The following is a 16,841-nucleotide window of genomic DNA, read 5'->3' as shown; positions in this document are numbered from 1 at the left end:
AAGTCGTAAAATTCTCTTTCACCGTGTGGAGGTTAATGATTGTGTAATTAAGACAATTATCACGCACCTTGCAGCGTCATTAACCAACATACTACGGTAACCGGGTAGTTCCTATTCAGGAAAAGACCGATTTGGACCGTTTTACGATATAATGTCCTACATAGCCAGTACACTGTTTATTGGTTACTACAACAATATTGGCTATAAATGTACACAAAACCTTGAAAAGTTCCTGTAAAATATCGATTCAAAGAAAGAAAGGAAGTTCAAATATATCTCATCGATAGAACAAAAAAAATACATCCATATATTAACAGTCCCACAATCTATGGGTACTTTTGTTCTTTGTTCGGGAGGCTGGTATCAAGGCAAATAATGAACAAGGTTCTTTTTGTCAATGGTACAAAATGCCCCTGGGCCTGGAAGGTAACCCGATTGGTGTTGGGTTTTTTTTGTTTGCTAGACGTCATAAAAAGATTTTAAAGGTTATACTTATATATCAGCATATGGTCAGCCCTTTACCGCGGTTTGACCTCATCCCTGGAACCATGGACCAGTTATTATGGTGAGCAGGTATACTGTTTTTCTTCTTCATAAACTAGAAATATTTCCATAGGACATGAATGCCCCGCCAAGGGAATATTAGTAAATGTAACACGAAAATTTGTATTAGTGTATGAAAATTGATCAGAATATGTTGAATAGTGATGCAGTTGAATCGCATACATTAGTATGCATTGATCAGCATATGAAGTTTGACACTAATTTCAGAAAAGTGAGGTCAAGGCCAAAGGAAATGCCAAGGGTAAAAAAAAATGTTGATGCAGTTGAAAAGCTCTCATCAGTGTGTATCAACGTATAAAGTTGAAAAAAAATATTGATTGGTTTCTTTAAAACTAACTTAAACACAACAATCAAATGAAAGGTCAAAACTGTTGATGCAACTGAATTTGCTTACATCAGTAAAGCAGCATATGAAGTTTGACACTAATTTAGGAAAGTGAGGTCAAGGTCAAAGGAAGGACCAAGGTAAAAATGTTGATGCATTTGAAAAGCTCTCACCAATATGTATTCCCAGTCACTTTTATTTGTGAATAAAATTCTGCCTGTGTGTGTGTGTGTTTGTTTGTTTTTAAGCTCAAATCTTAATAAAACAGTACAGAAGATATCAAGGTTTATCTATTTTATTCTTTTAAAGAACATTCCAACATCCTGTGGTCAATTCCCCTGCTTGTCCCAGGATCAGCAAGTTGTTGTGTTACATATCACAGTCTTTTAAATAAAAGTATGGAGTTCTTTACACACATAATCTCTTCAGTTCTAGTCTGCCAATTCAGATAACATGCATATCATCACGTTGCTCCTAAAACTAAACCATAGAATCTCCATATCACTGCTATTAGCACTGCTACTAAAGAAATGACCATTACAAAACTGTGATTGGAGATCTTCTCAGTCTGAAAATGAAAAAATAAACAAGGCATGCAAATTGCATCGAATATATAAAATTTACATACAGAAACTGCAGGTAGATACTTCTGAGAACTTCAGAAATACCCCCTCCATGGGCCTCCCCTCTAACCACTCACCTGGACTAGGGGTGCCCCTGACACCTGGCCTTTCTTTAGGGGGAGAGGAACATCGGGGCGAATGGCATCCTTGTCTGACAGGAGCTGTCCCTTGAGGTAATGTTTCCCCGTCTCCTTTATCTGAACAGTCACCATCTTACCCATCAGATCTTCATCCTTAGGGACCAACACCTGTAGGTAATCAAACACAGGTGATAAAGTGGAAAAGGTACCATAATTTGATTGAAATATACATGTATACTGTTACACTATCACTGAATATTGTGTGATGCATTATAGTATCTTTGTAGGAAAATCAAAAGAAAGCACTTTTCTTAATCTTATACACAGTAAAATATCAAGATCTTTAATGCACCCTTGTAATGTATTATACATGTGTAGTTACATAATTTATCCTTTATACAATCAACCATATGTATACAAAATCTAACCTGGTCATAGAACTTGTTGTGACCGACAAAGTACTGCTGGTCATGTGATATCTCTGTCACCAAAACCTCCTGTATTTCATTCATCTACGTGTAAAATAAATTTCTGTATAAAAATATAATAACCTTTTTTGCAAGATATGAATGTTATATATATATATATATATAAACAAATGAGACAAAATTTTTAATTGGAAAGAACTTTATTCGGTAATAACCAATATTGGCCCCCTGTCTAACCCAAACCAAACTTTGAGAGAGAAATATTTTAATAAACAGGGGGATATATGCTGACATCAAAGCACTGAATATTTTCATAAGCAATGACATAATATGGTAGAAATGACACCACGAACATGACATAAATTTAAAATTTTCATGATTTCTACAGAAAAATGTATATATTAAATTCATTCCTTAAATAAACCCTGGATAATCTATAGATGTACATGTAGTATCTTAATATCTGATATCAAATAAACCCATTTGCTAATTTTTAAAAACATTTATTCTGTCAATACCTTATGATCATATGGTCGGTAAGAATGGAACAACTCAGAGATCTTCTTCGTTCGCTGTTTAACCTTAAAATATTATAAGAATAAATTATAAAATCAGTCATAGTTTGAATCTATTGTGCCAGTTCATTAGAAACATGTTTAATAAATTTTTTTTGAACATGTCTTTGTTATTTTCTTCATTTTTTTTTTTTTGGGGGGGGGGGAGGGGGGGATGAGGGGCACTGCACTGTAACAAATATCACACTGACTGTGGCTAAAAATCAATAATTAGGAGATATTTATGATTCTTGGCATCTTTGACCTACCTTTTGTGCTGGTATTCTTGGTATTTTTGACCTACCTGTTGAGCTGGTATTCTTGGCATCTTTGCTGCAGGAGTTCCAGGCCTGGGAAAGAACTGGTTTATAAACAGACTAGGGAATTTGTACTCCTCTACAAGTTTTAGTGTTTCTTCAAAATCCTGTGGCAACAAAATACACGTCAATTAATGGAATTTATAATCTACAGGGTCATGATTGCATTGTTTTATTCTTAAACACTACATATTGTATATTTTGCTTGTATCAATAGCTTTGCAAATTTTGCTCCAGTGAGAATCCTTCATATAGCTATTTATAATGCATATATCTTAAGCACCCCAAGGGTTTTTTGGGCACCCCAGGGTTATATCTGTTGAGATTAATACAGCTTTGGAAAATCATGAATCTTAATAAATGCATATATCTACCTCCTCTGTTTCTGTGGGAAATCCACAAATCACATCTGTTGCTATGGTGACTTCAGGTACTCTAAAAAACAAACATGAATTATTTTTTCCCATTTCCTTCCAGTAATTTGTCAAATATATTAGTTGTGAACTGCTAATATAACAGCTTGATGATTAATCTGCCTGTACCTTTCTTTCAGGAAGTCTGCTACGTGTCTGAAGTCGGCCTGACAGTACTCCCTCTTCATGTCCATCAGAACACTGTCAGAAGCTGACTGTACAGGGACGTGGAGGAACGCGTAAACTCGGGGATGTCTCAGGATCTTAGCCATCTCCTAAAACATGAAAATCACCAATGAAGAATCTCTACACTCAACAGAATTATATGTTATAAATAATTACACCAAAGTTCAGCCGTCAGAGAAAAATGTTCTATTATCTCAGTCTACACCATGTATTTGGCAATAGTTCATTAAAGAGAGAGATGTCCCAGTTTCTGTGAGTTTTTACCTCGAGATGCTCCAGAATATAAGGAGGGTTTGTCATCCCTAGCCTCATTCTGGCACCCTCCGGAATGACCTCCACAAGTTTCCATAGCAACTCAGGCAAGGTCACCCCTATATCATGTCCATAGGCACCCAGATCTTCTGAAGTCAGCCAGATCTCAACTACACCCTCTGAAATAAGTAAAAGACCCTTATAATGAAGTGCAAGGAATGGAAAATTTTGTTTCGATATAATTTCACTTACCCTCAAATGACTGTTTGGCTCTGGCAACAATTTCCTCTGGGGGATAACTCCCTAACTCCCCTCGGGCATGTTTGGTTTTACAGTATGTACACTGGTTCAGGCACCTAAAAAATTAAATGTATTAAACAAAACACTGAATTTCCTTTCTCATGCCATCTTTTCTTCTTTTATTGAGAAGTAAATTCTTTTCTTTTTACATCATATTCCATTACAATGTATATAAAATTGAAATTCTTTATTATAAAGGTTAAGGAAATACCCTAATTTACTCATTCTACCAAACATTTTAGTTTTGTTTCTTTCATAGGCGGAATAGATATTATGATACAACTGATATGGATACACCTAGTCTGAGTTTTCTATGAGCTGCATCCTTACCCAGTGTTTATAGCAATGATTTCTATGAGGGGGTTCTTCCTGATTTTGGGCAGACTGAGTGATGCCCCTCCTACCTTCTTTCCCTCCTGTTTCTTCTGGCCATATAACCTTACAGAATGACCTGAAACAAAATCATCTAGATAAGTACTCATTGAACAGCATGAGTCTGTTCAAACCCAAAGGTAGAATGAAGCAACAATAGGGAGGTCAAAGTTTTACATAGGAATACACTGGAAAAATCTCTAATATTCCGCAATAAATAAAAGGTTTGGCTTTGAGCTAAAAATCTTCGACTTATTTCAAGTCAATGAAATACAAAAAATTCTGTCAAAGAGAGCCAAATATGACATTACTTTTTTTGAGATTTGCCACAAAATATGACAGACACAAAATACTGTAAGTGTATTATATTTGGCGTGTACGATATTTGGTGGAAATTAGTTTTAGTTAGGCTGCGTAGATTTGTTTTAGCACTATCCGAATGTGCTAGATGTAAACATATAATATACAAGATATTTAGCAATGCACTTGATTTAGCAGATTCTGTTTTCCCCTGTAATTGATAAATAGAAAAAAAACACCAACTTTAGTATGTTTACAGTAACTCCTGAATCTTCTCTCCCAAGCTGGGTATTTTCTACACTAGACAGAGACTGATTTTTTATGAAATGAAAAACTATATGTCAACTTCCTGATTTTATCAGATTTATTTTAATTTTGGACACATTTTTTTCTTTCAAGTTGCATTTGAGAAGGGAGAGATAAGGCCTGCACTTGATTTTCCAGCACATGCATGCTCAACTTCAACTGAAACAAACTAAAACGCTTTGCTGAGTGGCTATTTGTATGCACCAGCAGGGACTTATATGTGTAAGTGATCAGGACAAAGTTGATTGCATTTGTTTTGTTAGTTTATAATCAGGAATTTTAACGAGAATTCAGCGAACTTTTAGTGAGAGTTTTACTTACATTGAATATTGATATTAATTCCTTTTGTATTGAAGGTAGCCTTTATGTTTCAAGCATCATAAAATTGCTATAATGACTTCTTGCTGTATTTATAATAAAATGATGCCAACAAAACAATCGTCCTCATATCCCTTCACTATTGACAGGAAATCAATGTTTCACCTGCTGCACTTAAGAAAAAGTTTTGTGCTTATGCTAAAAAATAATTTGTGAAATACATAATAGGAAATATTCCTTGCAACTGACATGTCTAGATGATAGAAAACAAGTTTTAATGGTAAACTTATCAATTATTCAACACTAGATGGCTCATTCCAGATATTTGAAACAGATAATGGATTTTTCATTAATATTTCAAAAAGCAATATGTACAATTCCTCCCCCACATATGCAGTCATTGAAAATAATGCATAAATTACAATAAAAGTGGAATTTTTAATGAGACACAAACTTAGCAATTCATCCTTAAAAAGGGTACTGGTATATAATTTCAGCAAGAAGTCATTTTAGCAATTATATGATGCCTAAAACTGGCTACCTTCTATGTGGAATGATTTTTAACTAATTTAAATGTGGTAATCTCAAAAACCTTTGCTTAAAATGTACTAAAAATCAATAATCTTTAAAACATGAGATACATGAGAATCAGGTGTCACACTGAAATAATTTTCATTCATACACACTGAGTGACACTGATACACATCATTTTTACTTTTCACCTCAAAAAATAGCAAAATCTTTTGCATAAAGGTGTGAATAAATCATAATTTTCATAGATTCTTAGACTTTGACCTCTGACCTTTCAATGTCTCCTCCACGACCTCTGTGACCCTGTCAATCTGTTGAACTCCTATAACACTAAGGCCCTGGACAAAAATATACTGATATCATTACATGTTCAAAAGAAAGTTACAAATGTAAACTTTACATTTACAACGTACAAACAAAGTGATAACTACCCCTGGTAGGTCTTGATAGGAAGTTTGTAGATATAATATGTTACGTATTACAGGATATGTATTAACAATAACAACATTTTAAGTATTTAATGCATGAAGTAGGATAAAGCCTTAAAATGCATCTAGGTAATTTTCTAGGAATAATTGAGTGGTTTACAATAAATAGGTTCAACCAGAGATGTTTGAAGTGATTAATTTGACAAGAACAATGTTTATGGAAACAAATGATGCCATTTTAAAGTAGGTCAATGATTGATATTTTAACAAAATACCAGCTTGAAGTGAGGGTGTCTGAAATTGAATTAACAAGAAGGGGATGCCCCATATACGAAACAAGTGCCTGCATGTGGTTGTGTAGCTGGGTTATGAATATCTTACCTGTAGAAAATCTGCTCTGAATCTCTTACCTGTAGATAATCAGCTCTTGGCTGACCCTGGGGGACACAGCCAGCTACCACAATTTTCTTCTGTTTCTCTCTGGCCTTTTTTATCTCATTTCTGAAATGATCCTCAGCAGGATTTTTGACAGTACAACTGTTCAGGAGCCACAGATCTGCCAATTCACTGTTATCTGTAGAAATCACAGGGTCTCATTCTAACACATAGTCTCATTTTAATAAAGTCTACTATTTAAATATCTCTTTGGCAAAAAATTAATAAAATCTTAAGATTGAAAAAAACACACGTTCAAACTTGTTTTATGAATGAAACATCTTAATAAAATCAAAATTTTCCCTACATATCTGAATTGGAAATATTGGTTGTTAACAAAGTTATCATGTGGTGGGAATGGTGAATTTAGGAAACTTGGTCAAGTAAAAATTATAAATTGCTATTGTTCAATTCTCCACAAAATATTTCTTATCAAAAACAAAACATGAGCTTCTTCGAACCTGTAATTTTGTAGCCATATGATGCCAGCTGTCCGGCCATATATTCACTGTCAGAATTATTGTGAGAACATCCCCAGGTTTTCAGCCAAATCTTCTGTGTTCCTACAAACATACCAATATAAATTTGATTAATCTTCCTCTTTTCAATTCTTATAAAATACAGAATGTTTCTACCATTTTTCAAATTTCACACTGTTCATTAGATTTGAGAAATGAATGCAGTATGTACTCGTATTGTCACATTATGCACTTGTACCAGTACTGTAATACTGGAATTACATAGTTTGAATATTCTAACTGTGTCTTAGTACAAGCAGTCACCACAGTTAGAATATGTTCTATATACTTGTACCAAATCAGAGCAGATCTGCTCCAAAATGATTTTGAAGATTAAAAAATAGGTTGTAGTGAAAATAATTACCAATTTATTCAAAACAAACCTTTTAAAGATTGTATATGCCCTTTATCCCAGCAAATAATCGAAATAAAGATGAAAAATTGACTAAATTTCTCAACATTTTTTTCTTGCTTCAAATTTACACAACATGTTTACATTTGGAACTGTTTTGGAGTATGCCTGCGATACAGAACACTTTATCAAATTAGCCTGTAGCAGCACGGTTTATTTTTAATGACGGAAAGCTGTATCCGTATACAGACATACCAATCGTTCAATTCGCCATAGAACTGTTAGTATTTACTCAAAAATTGAGGTGAATTAAAAGTAAAATTTTACAACGTAAAGGTATTAATGTCGAATTCAAAAATTTTAGAAAGGAGGGAGTGGGGCAGTTCACAAATTATTACTTTGACCCCCCCCCCCCCAAAAAAAACGGAAAATCGTATTCCGTGGGGGTAGATTTATAATCAACCAACACCTATGTGCATCATTTCGTTACTTGTTGATGAATTAAAAACCGTATGTATACAAGTTTAGAAAAAAAAAATTTAAGAAAGAGAAAAAGAAAAAAAAACTTGGGATACACAACATTTTAATGAAAACATTTAGAATTTTGTATATTGGAGTGCTTTGGATTGTTTTATATATCAAAATGTTTTGCATTAAATCGTAATGTCATCAAAAGATCAGCAAGAGCTGCATAGAGAAAAAAAAACCCTGCGCAATCAAACCTAAATAAAACTTTTGGAAAACAAATTAATTTATGCATCTCTTAAATAATTTTAAAATGATAGATACCTGCACGTCCATCTCGCTCGGCATTTCAGTTGAGAATGCTTAAAATGGGATACTAAATCAACTTTCTGCAAAATCATCTGATTGGTTGGGAGGTATACAATTTTGCTACATTGCAAATACATGTAAATTAGTGAGGTCCTTAAAACTGGTCATGTCACAATATCATTTTAATGATAGAATGTTCCATCTAGGTATTACAATGCCAGGCCATCCTTAAAAAAATGTTTGTTTGGAATTGCCGCCTGGGGGTTTTCAGACCCAGGAGGGAGGGAGGGAATTTTTTTTTTTTTTTTTTGCAAATTGAAGCTAATAAATAGAAACTAAAAATCACAATGAACAGTGGTGATTTTCGTTAATTTCCCTCTTTCTTTTAGTTGATTAATATCATTTTTGTCTAAAATATAAACAGAACGGTACTCAAGTATCAATCTTTCTTCGATGTTAGATTTGCTTATCTATTGAAAGTCAAAGAGCTCTTTCAGCGTCAAACTTTTTTCTTTATTTTAAAAATCTTTTTAAAACAATTTCTTTACAAATCTTTTTAAAACAATTTCATTAGTTTATTTCATAACATTTCTCTTTGAAATTTAGCCCTTCATTAAGACAACCCTTACAAAGAGTGCGAACCACACAAAATTTCTTATGAATAGTTGGAATGTTTTGTGGAAAAACGGGAGGGGGTGCTAGGTATGTTCTAGAGTGTTCGCCATGAATCAGTTCTAACACTAAGTTTCAAAGACTTTTCATACTGACAGACAACATTTTTCTTTTTGTATTTGGGAATAAACATTTCTGACCCATGTAATTTTTTAACTGGGAACTGAACGATCATTTTCAATTTCAACATGACGGGACTTATCCTATCAAGTTCAAAGGGCAATCTATTACAATAGCTCTTTCCAGGTATCGGTGTATCATTCCATTTAATTTTTTATTCACCTTTTATTTTTATGAAGATGCATAAATGTTCTGGTCTTCAACGCTTGAATGTTTTCACATCCACTGATCCAACTTGGTCTGACATTTTGGCGGCTTTCATTTTGTCAAATCGCCACCTATATTCCCTATATCATAAATACTATGAAGAAAGCGTTTTATTGACCGGTGTTGTTAAATTTATGTGAGCTCAAACCCGACTTTAAAAAACTATTTCGAAGAACGAACTAACTTGTAAAAAGCAATGTCTGACATAAGACGGTAAAAAAAATATTTCCAATATTTTGCCAATAAAATTTTTTGGGCGGGGGGTATTTCAATGAGGCGGGCGGCAATTCCAAACAAACTATAATTTTATTTTGGCCCCATGTAAACGCAATTGACTTATAAATAAAGCAAGTCCTTGAGTGAATCATATTAAGACTTGTACCTGGTATGATGCTATCAGCATGGACTGCTTCCTCCTTAGTTTGTCTGTGGATTCGTTTGGCTTTAGGGACAACTTGTCTCTTATTCTCTTGACGGACATCACCAGCAGAGGAGTTCTGGTTGACAATGTCTTCTATGTCTTCAATCAAAGAGGAATCTGCAACTGGCATTGTAACCTGTAAAACAGCATTACAAACCATCAAAACCAAACTATATATATACTATGGTGTTCATAATTCATGCTTAATTTATCACTATATGACAGTAAGATGGAACTGTTCTTTTGTTAAATTGATAAATGTCCTAAGGACCCAGTTTAACGAAACAATTTGTTTCGTGTAATGACTGTCATATGTAGAAAAGAAAACACGAAAAAAAAACTTAAACTTAGTTCATATACCATGAATAATCCAAGATCATTGAAGATGTTGCACAAACAAACCTTGTTTTTCTAAGCCGGAAGTCGAGCGTGCGATATATCTTTCGCTCCTCCTAATTTAGAGAGTTCTTTGCAAAGAGAAAGTAGGCCAAAATTTGAGAAATTGGGGCATGTCAACAGCAGTGGTATGGTAGACAATGAGAGCTATGTCAACATCTTTTTCTCTTTTTCCACTTGAGAAAAGTCTTCCTATCTGTCGAGTTCAGGTAAGTTTTTTTTAAAAGAGGAAATTAGGCAGCCATGGTTATATTTATGTCGTCTGTTCATTTGTACTAATGAACCGTGCAAGAGTTATATAACTGAATGTATTTTTCAACGTTTATTGAAGATTGTTAAAACTCAAAGTGTTATTTTAGTTAGTAAATACCCCTCTTAATGAAAAACAAATAAGAGAAACTGAAAGTGGGTGTCATAGAAATATATCTGTAAGGAACAAATATTTTATGAATTTGTCTCTGTATCTGTATGTATACGTTGTAGTATCCTATATAGGCTTTTTCACAATGGTAAGAGAGAGCGCCAGATGTTATTGGCATCAATGTTCCTGTAGGGCGGTCTTAAATCCCTCTATTGTTTTCGCATGTACGACAGAGTTGGGTAGATGGTTCCACTCAATACATGTGTCCACAAAGAATGAGTGCTGATATTGTGGCTTTCTACTGGCTGGTATTGCTAAGCCTTTGCTGTTGTTGCACACATGTTTTTGTATAATATTTGTTGTCTGATAGTCCTTATATTGTTTTGGTTTGCTTTGGCGTTTTTCTTTGGTATATTTTATGAATAGATGAGGTGGTAGTGCCAGCACCAACCCCTCAACCACTTTGTACATTAGAATTAATCGCAAACTTGTTCTTCTTTCCTCTAGTGTTTCAATAACGAGACTTTTCCTCATAGATGTTAGTGCTCCTGGGTTCCTACTGCTGTAGTCTTTTTTGATAATCTTATGGCTCTATTTTGTATTCTTTCTAACTTGTCGATATCCCCTTTGAGGTATGGGTTCCAGATAGTAGCTCCATATTCCATAATTGATCTAAAAGGGATATATATGCTGTTTTTCTGCATTCTTCTGGGACATTTCGGAGATTTCATCTTAGGAAGCCTAGTGTGTTATTTGCTTTCTTACTGATGTTGTTTATCAAGAGATCGTTTGATATTTCAAGTCCAAGGTATGGGTTGTTTTGTACTTCTTGGAGTATGTGGCTGTTAAGTTGGTATAGTTTTGTTGATTTCTGATTGATTGACATAATGTAGCACTTTTTAGCATTGAATCTTATGCCCCACTTATTTGTCCAGACCTCTAGTTGGTTGAGGTCGTTTTGTAGTATCTGATGGTCTTTGTTGCTCCTGATGGTTCTATATAGGAGGCAATCGTCGGCAAATAGGCATACAGACGAGCTGACAGCGTCTGGTAGATCGTTTATGTGGCATAGGAACATTATCAGGCCGAGTACTGAGCCTCGTGGAACTCCTGAGTCTACTGATTTTTCCTCCGACTCTGTTCCCTCTGCTATTGTTTTCATTTTCCTTGTTGTTAGAAAGTTGTTTAGCCATGTGTGGAGTGTTCCTTGGATGCCATATTGATGTAATTTGTGGAGTAGTTTGTCGTGAGGTATGATGTCAAAAGCCTTTGAAAAATCTAGGATGGCTACATCGACTTGATGTGACTTGTCGTGTTCAGTAAGGAAGTCGTTGAGTGTTGTTAGAAGTTGGGTTTTGCATGAGTATCCTGATCTAAAGCCGTGATTTAAGTTTGTAAGTATGTTGTTTGTTTCCAGGTGTTTCATGATATGCCTGCAGATGATATGTCCCAAGATCTTGCTTGTGACTGAGGTTAGAGAGACTGGCCTGTAGTTTTCGGGAAGATGTTTGTCTCCTTTTTTAAAGATGCTTGATATATTTGCATCCTTCCAGTCTTTTGGTAGCTCCTCTGTATCAATCGATTTCTGCAGGATGATTTTCAAGATTGGTGCTAAGTTGGTTGCACATTCTTGTAGTATATGGTTAGGTATGTTATCCGGACCTGATGCCTTGGATGGATTTGTCTTCTTTAACAACTTTTCTAGGCCCTTCTGGTCGATCGTAATTGGCGCTATATTACGTCTGGACTTGATTCTTGTGTCTGGCATGTTTTCTTTTGTTGGTTTTTAGTGAAGACAGATTTGAATTGTTTGAGTAGTATTTCTGCCTTCCCTTTGCTGTCATTTACCAGTGTTGTTCCCTTTTTGAGTGGCGCTATTCCATTTGCATCTTGTCTCTTTGATTTTACATACTTCCAGAATGGTTTGTTGTTGTTATTCTGGAGACCTTCCATTATATTAGAATTAACGTATTCCCATTCAGCTCTTCTTAGTGTTCTCTTGCATTCTTTCTGGTATGCTCTGTAGTTAGTCCACTTTTTGGTTTTCCTGGCCTGTCTGTAAAGCCTTTGTTTCCTTTTTAGCATTTTCCTATGTTTATGTTTTATCCATGTGATGTTATTCCTTGATCTAGATCTTATTTCTTTGTTTGGTATGTTGGTGTCCATTGTTTTGAACAGCTCTCTTTTGAATGTTGACCATAGCTGTTGTACTGAGTCATTTCTTCTGTTGTTACGTTCTATTGTTGTTTGGAGTTCCTCAAGATCTTTGTTTATATTATCCCAGTTTGCTTTGCTGTATATATAACATTTTCTGGTTGGTGTGCAATTGTAGTGCACCTTGGTGTCCATATCTGTGATGATGATGTCATGATCTGATATGCCTGGTACATTTATAGATGATTTTACTAAAGTTGGGTTTGAGACAAAAACCAAATCCATGAAGAGGTTATCTTCTCTGGTTGGATGTTCATGTATCTGCGTAAAATTGTTCGTACTCATGATGTCGGCGAGTTCTGAGACTTATGTGGAAGCATCCTTGGGTAGTGTAGATATTAAATTGTTAAATCATGACCCCGGGGGTTGGCCGGGGCCACAATAGGGAATCCAAGTTTTACATAGAAATATATAGAACAAATCTTTAAAAACCTTCTTCTCAAGAACCACTGGGCCAGGAAAGCTGAAACTTATGTGGAAGCATCCTTGGGTAGTGTTGATATTAAATTGGTAAAATCATGACCCCCGGAGGTAGGGCGGGGGCACAATAGGGAACCCAAATTTTACATAGAAATATATAGAACAAATATTTAAAAATCTTCTCAAGAACCACTGGGCCAGGAAAGCTGAAACTTATGTGGAAGCATCCTTGGGTAGTGTAGATATTAAATTGTTAAAATCATGACCCCCTGGGGTAGGGCGGGGCCACAATAGGGATTCCAAGTTTTACACAGAAATATATAGAACAAATCTTTAAAAATCTTCTTCTCAACAACCACTGGGCCTCAAAACCTGAAACTTATATAGAAGCATCCTTGGGTAGTGTAGATTCTAAAGTTTTAAAATCATAAAAGGGAAGGAGGTAGTGGGGCCTGATAGGTATAGCAAGAGGGGGAATCTGGTAAAGAACTGCATCACCCAAGTTACTCAGGTGAGCTATGTGGCCCATGGGCCTCTTGTTTAATTTGATTTTTACCCACTGTATTTCCCCTTCTGTTACAAATTCCAGTTTTTCAATTGATGTTACAGATTTTTCTACAAGAATGAAGACACCTCCTCCTAGTGTACCTCTATCGTTCCTGTATACGTTGTAATTTGGTGGGAATATTTCGCTAGATTTAATTGCGTCCTTTGATGGATTTTGTCCTGGTTTCACCCCTTTAAGCCAAGACTCTGTCCCACATACTATATCAGGTTTCAGGTAATGAATGGCTGTTTCAAATTCTTCTCTTTTATCTTTTATACTTCTGCAGTTGATGGTCATAATTCGCAGATTTTTCTTAGGTGGAACATCGTAAGGGTTCCTGTCAGTTCTTGATTTTTTGAGCTATGGTTTTTACGACTGTTATTTTCTCTGGTTGGATCCTGGTGTTTGTTCATTGGACTACTTGCTCGTAGTGGGCTAAAGACTGATTTTATAGAGTCGATGGTTATGTCTAGTCCTGTGAGTCCTTCGTATATATTTGATTGTTCTATTTCATAACTCCTAAATGTGAAAGTATTGATGTTAATGCTTTCGCATTTGCAACATAGCCACTGTACGTTTGATCGCTTGAGTAGTTCATAATCTATGCACGATTTATGGTGCCATATATCACATGCATCACAACATACTCCTTGGCAGTTCCAAGTAACAGGTAGTTCACATAGGCCACATGGGAAAATGCTTTTGTTGCTTGGTCCAGGGTTTAGTTCTGTGTCCCCGGATAATATGATTATCAATAGTGTCAGGTTTGTCGCTTTACAGGGCTCGACATTAACACTTGTCCGCTTGTCCGGTACCAACGAAAAAAAATTACGGACAAGTGAATATTGCTGGACACTTGTCCGATTAGACAAGTGTTTTTTTATGTAAAGAAGTCTTCAAATAATAATTAAAAAAAAAACTATTGAAAAGTTTGTCGGATAAAAACGGAAGCAGTACATAATCCTGAATTTTGATCCCGATATCCATTGCTATGCAAGTTCACACTTGATCAGGATCAATGTTCACTAATTGCAGCCATACTATTGCATGGCGTGGATCTTTAATACAGTGTTTGAGTGTTTGGAATATATTTGATTGATATTACAGATTCACTTGCGAACATTTATGTTGTTGTCAGGACAGGAAGTCTAGATAAAATTTTGTTTTATATGTGTTCGTCTTATTTATCAATAACAAAACTAATAAATCAAGCACGTTTATTTTTTCAATTTAAGTAATTGTTTTCAAGTTGATAGAATAAGATATTCATTGAAATATTTTCGGACAAGTAAATATCTAAATATCTTGGTCACTTGTCCGAATGGACAAGTTGGGAAAAAAGTTAATGTCGAGCCCTGCTTTATTGTTACTGAGCGGGATGTATAGTGGTCTTCTGCCCGCCGTATTCATTTTTTTGTGAAAAAAAGAAAGAAAATTAACCACTTTGATTTGATTTATTACCTATACAATGAATAGAAAGACATGTAAATTTACTGAAGTTTTAACTGGAAAAGTCCAATTTTCTTGAGCAGTATATTTTTTTTAAATATGAAAATTATGGATTCCTTTTGCCTTTCAACCTCTGGAACCTCTCTTTCTCAAGAACTTTTTTTTGAGGTCCCTTTAACTTTGAGAGATTAAGGGTCAACTGTAGTTTAAAGAGACATTATAAATAGCGAAGAAAAAAATTGAGGGATAATTATCAGTCTAAAGTCAAGTGTTCTTATTGCAAGATATCAAGAGACTAAATTATAAAGAAGAGTAAAGTCACAAAGAAGTTTACAGTGAAGGTACAAGGCAAGGAAATGACATCTATTGTGGACAAGCCTGTTAAGTGTCTGTGAAAATGGTTTGATGGACTTGAAAGCTTGAGGAAATAGCAAACAACTGGTTGGAAAAGCTGTGCTGTTGAACATTGACAAGACTGATACTAGCAAAATTTAAGGCCAGAGTGTATGAACTTGGACTACTGCCTAGGCATCTATGCCCAATTACCATTGCCCTCTGTGAAGATCCCAGCATAATAGTAGAGGCACTAGATAGATCTCAATTTTTTGTGCAGATGGTTAGATGTCTAATCAAGTTTCACAAGTCTAGAATGTACAGTTCCTCTTCCAAACTCTAGTTCCCAATATCATCCCTTGTAGAAAATTTCAGATGGCAAAAACCATGCCAGTTCTCACCCAGAGAGACTAAAAACTTAGGAGTTCAAAAAAGAAGGAATATTAAAATGAAAATGGAAGGAAATGGTCATCCAGCCAAGTGTTATATCATGCAAAAAAGAAGATATAGTGGACACAACAGCAGAGGTGTAGCAGGCAGAAGAAGCTGGAGAGTAATAAAACAGAGAACCATGTCATGGTCCAGGTGAAAAATTGGAATTAAGAGGACCTGGGAGGACAAGGCCTGTGGACAAGATTGGCTTCAACAAGGGATGAAAGATAAATACATTGTCATGATCTTGTATTTTTGACATAGTTATGCCCCTTGGACTCAGAAAAATTCCAATTATTTGCAGTTTCTCTTCATTTTCTTTGCAGAGGTTGCACATACTGAATTGAAATATGGAATACAGATTCATCATAAGAATATCTAGGTCGATTTGTTTTTGGTACAATTTAGCAATTTTTGACAGTTATGCCCCTTGGACTTAGAAGCAGGAAGAGAGGGGAGGCATAATTGTTTCACAAATGTCTCTTGTTAACTATAAATGTATATCTTATAAAATTATTTCATATCTAGGAAAATTTTTGTCCATATTGGTATACTTTATACATGTACATGATTTTTTTTTTTTTTAATGCTTTATTTTTGAATATTTTCATACTTACAAAAGAAACAAAATACACACACAAACACACCCTCACACACCACATGCACTCTGTGCACCTTTCCCAAAATACCAGCTTTCATAATTACACCTTAAGTGGTAACTGAAATTATGTATGACAAATCAAATCAAACATTGCCCATTTACTAAACATTTTAGTTCTACAATGAAAATTGCTCTCACAATATTTTTCAATTTTCCTGTAATACTTAAAAATGTTAACAGCTTCTGTAAATTTAGGTATAGTACATTGAGTTCTTGAGTAATACAAATACTT

General features: G+C 35.0%; 2 protein-coding genes across 3 annotated transcripts in view; one reads left to right on the top strand and one right to left on the bottom strand.

Annotated features, from left to right (window-relative positions):
- Window positions 1-1,168: 1,168 nt before the first annotated feature.
- Window positions 1,169-10,219, bottom strand: LOC134255849 (threonylcarbamoyladenosine tRNA methylthiotransferase-like). Of its 2 annotated transcripts, none has more exons than XM_062738414.1 (15): window positions 10,199-10,219; window positions 9,758-9,932; window positions 7,194-7,295; window positions 6,708-6,871; window positions 6,141-6,207; window positions 4,373-4,493; window positions 3,995-4,098; window positions 3,755-3,921; window positions 3,434-3,579; window positions 3,266-3,326; window positions 2,879-2,998; window positions 2,539-2,601; window positions 2,021-2,104; window positions 1,590-1,760; window positions 1,169-1,457 (listed from the first exon to the last, which is right to left on the bottom strand). In XM_062738414.1, exons 2-15 carry the CDS (start codon window positions 9,924-9,926, stop codon window positions 1,353-1,355), a joined length of 1,644 nt encoding a protein of 547 aa, XP_062594398.1. In that variant the 5' UTR covers window positions 9,927-9,932; window positions 10,199-10,219; the 3' UTR covers window positions 1,169-1,352. The 2 variants fall into 2 exon arrangements, with proteins under 2 accessions (XP_062594398.1, XP_062594397.1); XM_062738413.1 differs by lacking the exon at window positions 10,199-10,219 and adding an exon at window positions 10,157-10,177.
- Window positions 10,220-10,242: 23 nt separating this feature from the next.
- Window positions 10,243-16,841, top strand: part of LOC134255842 (uncharacterized) — a 45,578-nt gene continuing 38,979 nt past the window's right edge. The window contains exon 1 of the mRNA XM_062738392.1: window positions 10,243-10,401. Coding sequence (XP_062594376.1) covers window positions 10,333-10,401 — 69 coding nt within the window. The 5' untranslated portion in view covers window positions 10,243-10,332. The remainder of the gene's footprint in view (window positions 10,402-16,841) is intronic.

Source organism: Saccostrea cucullata, unplaced genomic scaffold (genome assembly GCF_032062105.1).
Source record: "Saccostrea cucullata isolate Sc308-1 unplaced genomic scaffold, CSIRO_AGI_Scuc_v1 ctg78, whole genome shotgun sequence".
NCBI classification, from domain to species: Eukaryota; Metazoa; Mollusca; class Bivalvia; order Ostreida; family Ostreidae; genus Saccostrea; species Saccostrea cuccullata.
Note: the sequence above shows the minus strand (reverse complement) of the source record. Positions and strands in the feature narration are given on the sequence as shown.

What these genes read in the sequence shown, in the direction of transcription:
- LOC134255849 (XM_062738413.1), bottom strand. An exon ending in ATCATTGCTATAAACACTGG is followed by an intron (nt 4,099 to 4,372) that starts GTAAGGATGCAG and finishes TTAATTTTTTAG; the next exon opens with GTGCCTGAACCAGTGTACAT. An exon ending in CAGGGGCACCCCTAGTCCAG is followed by an intron (nt 1,458 to 1,589) that starts GTGAGTGGTTAG and finishes TTTCATTTTCAG; the next exon opens with ACTGAGAAGATCTCCAATCA.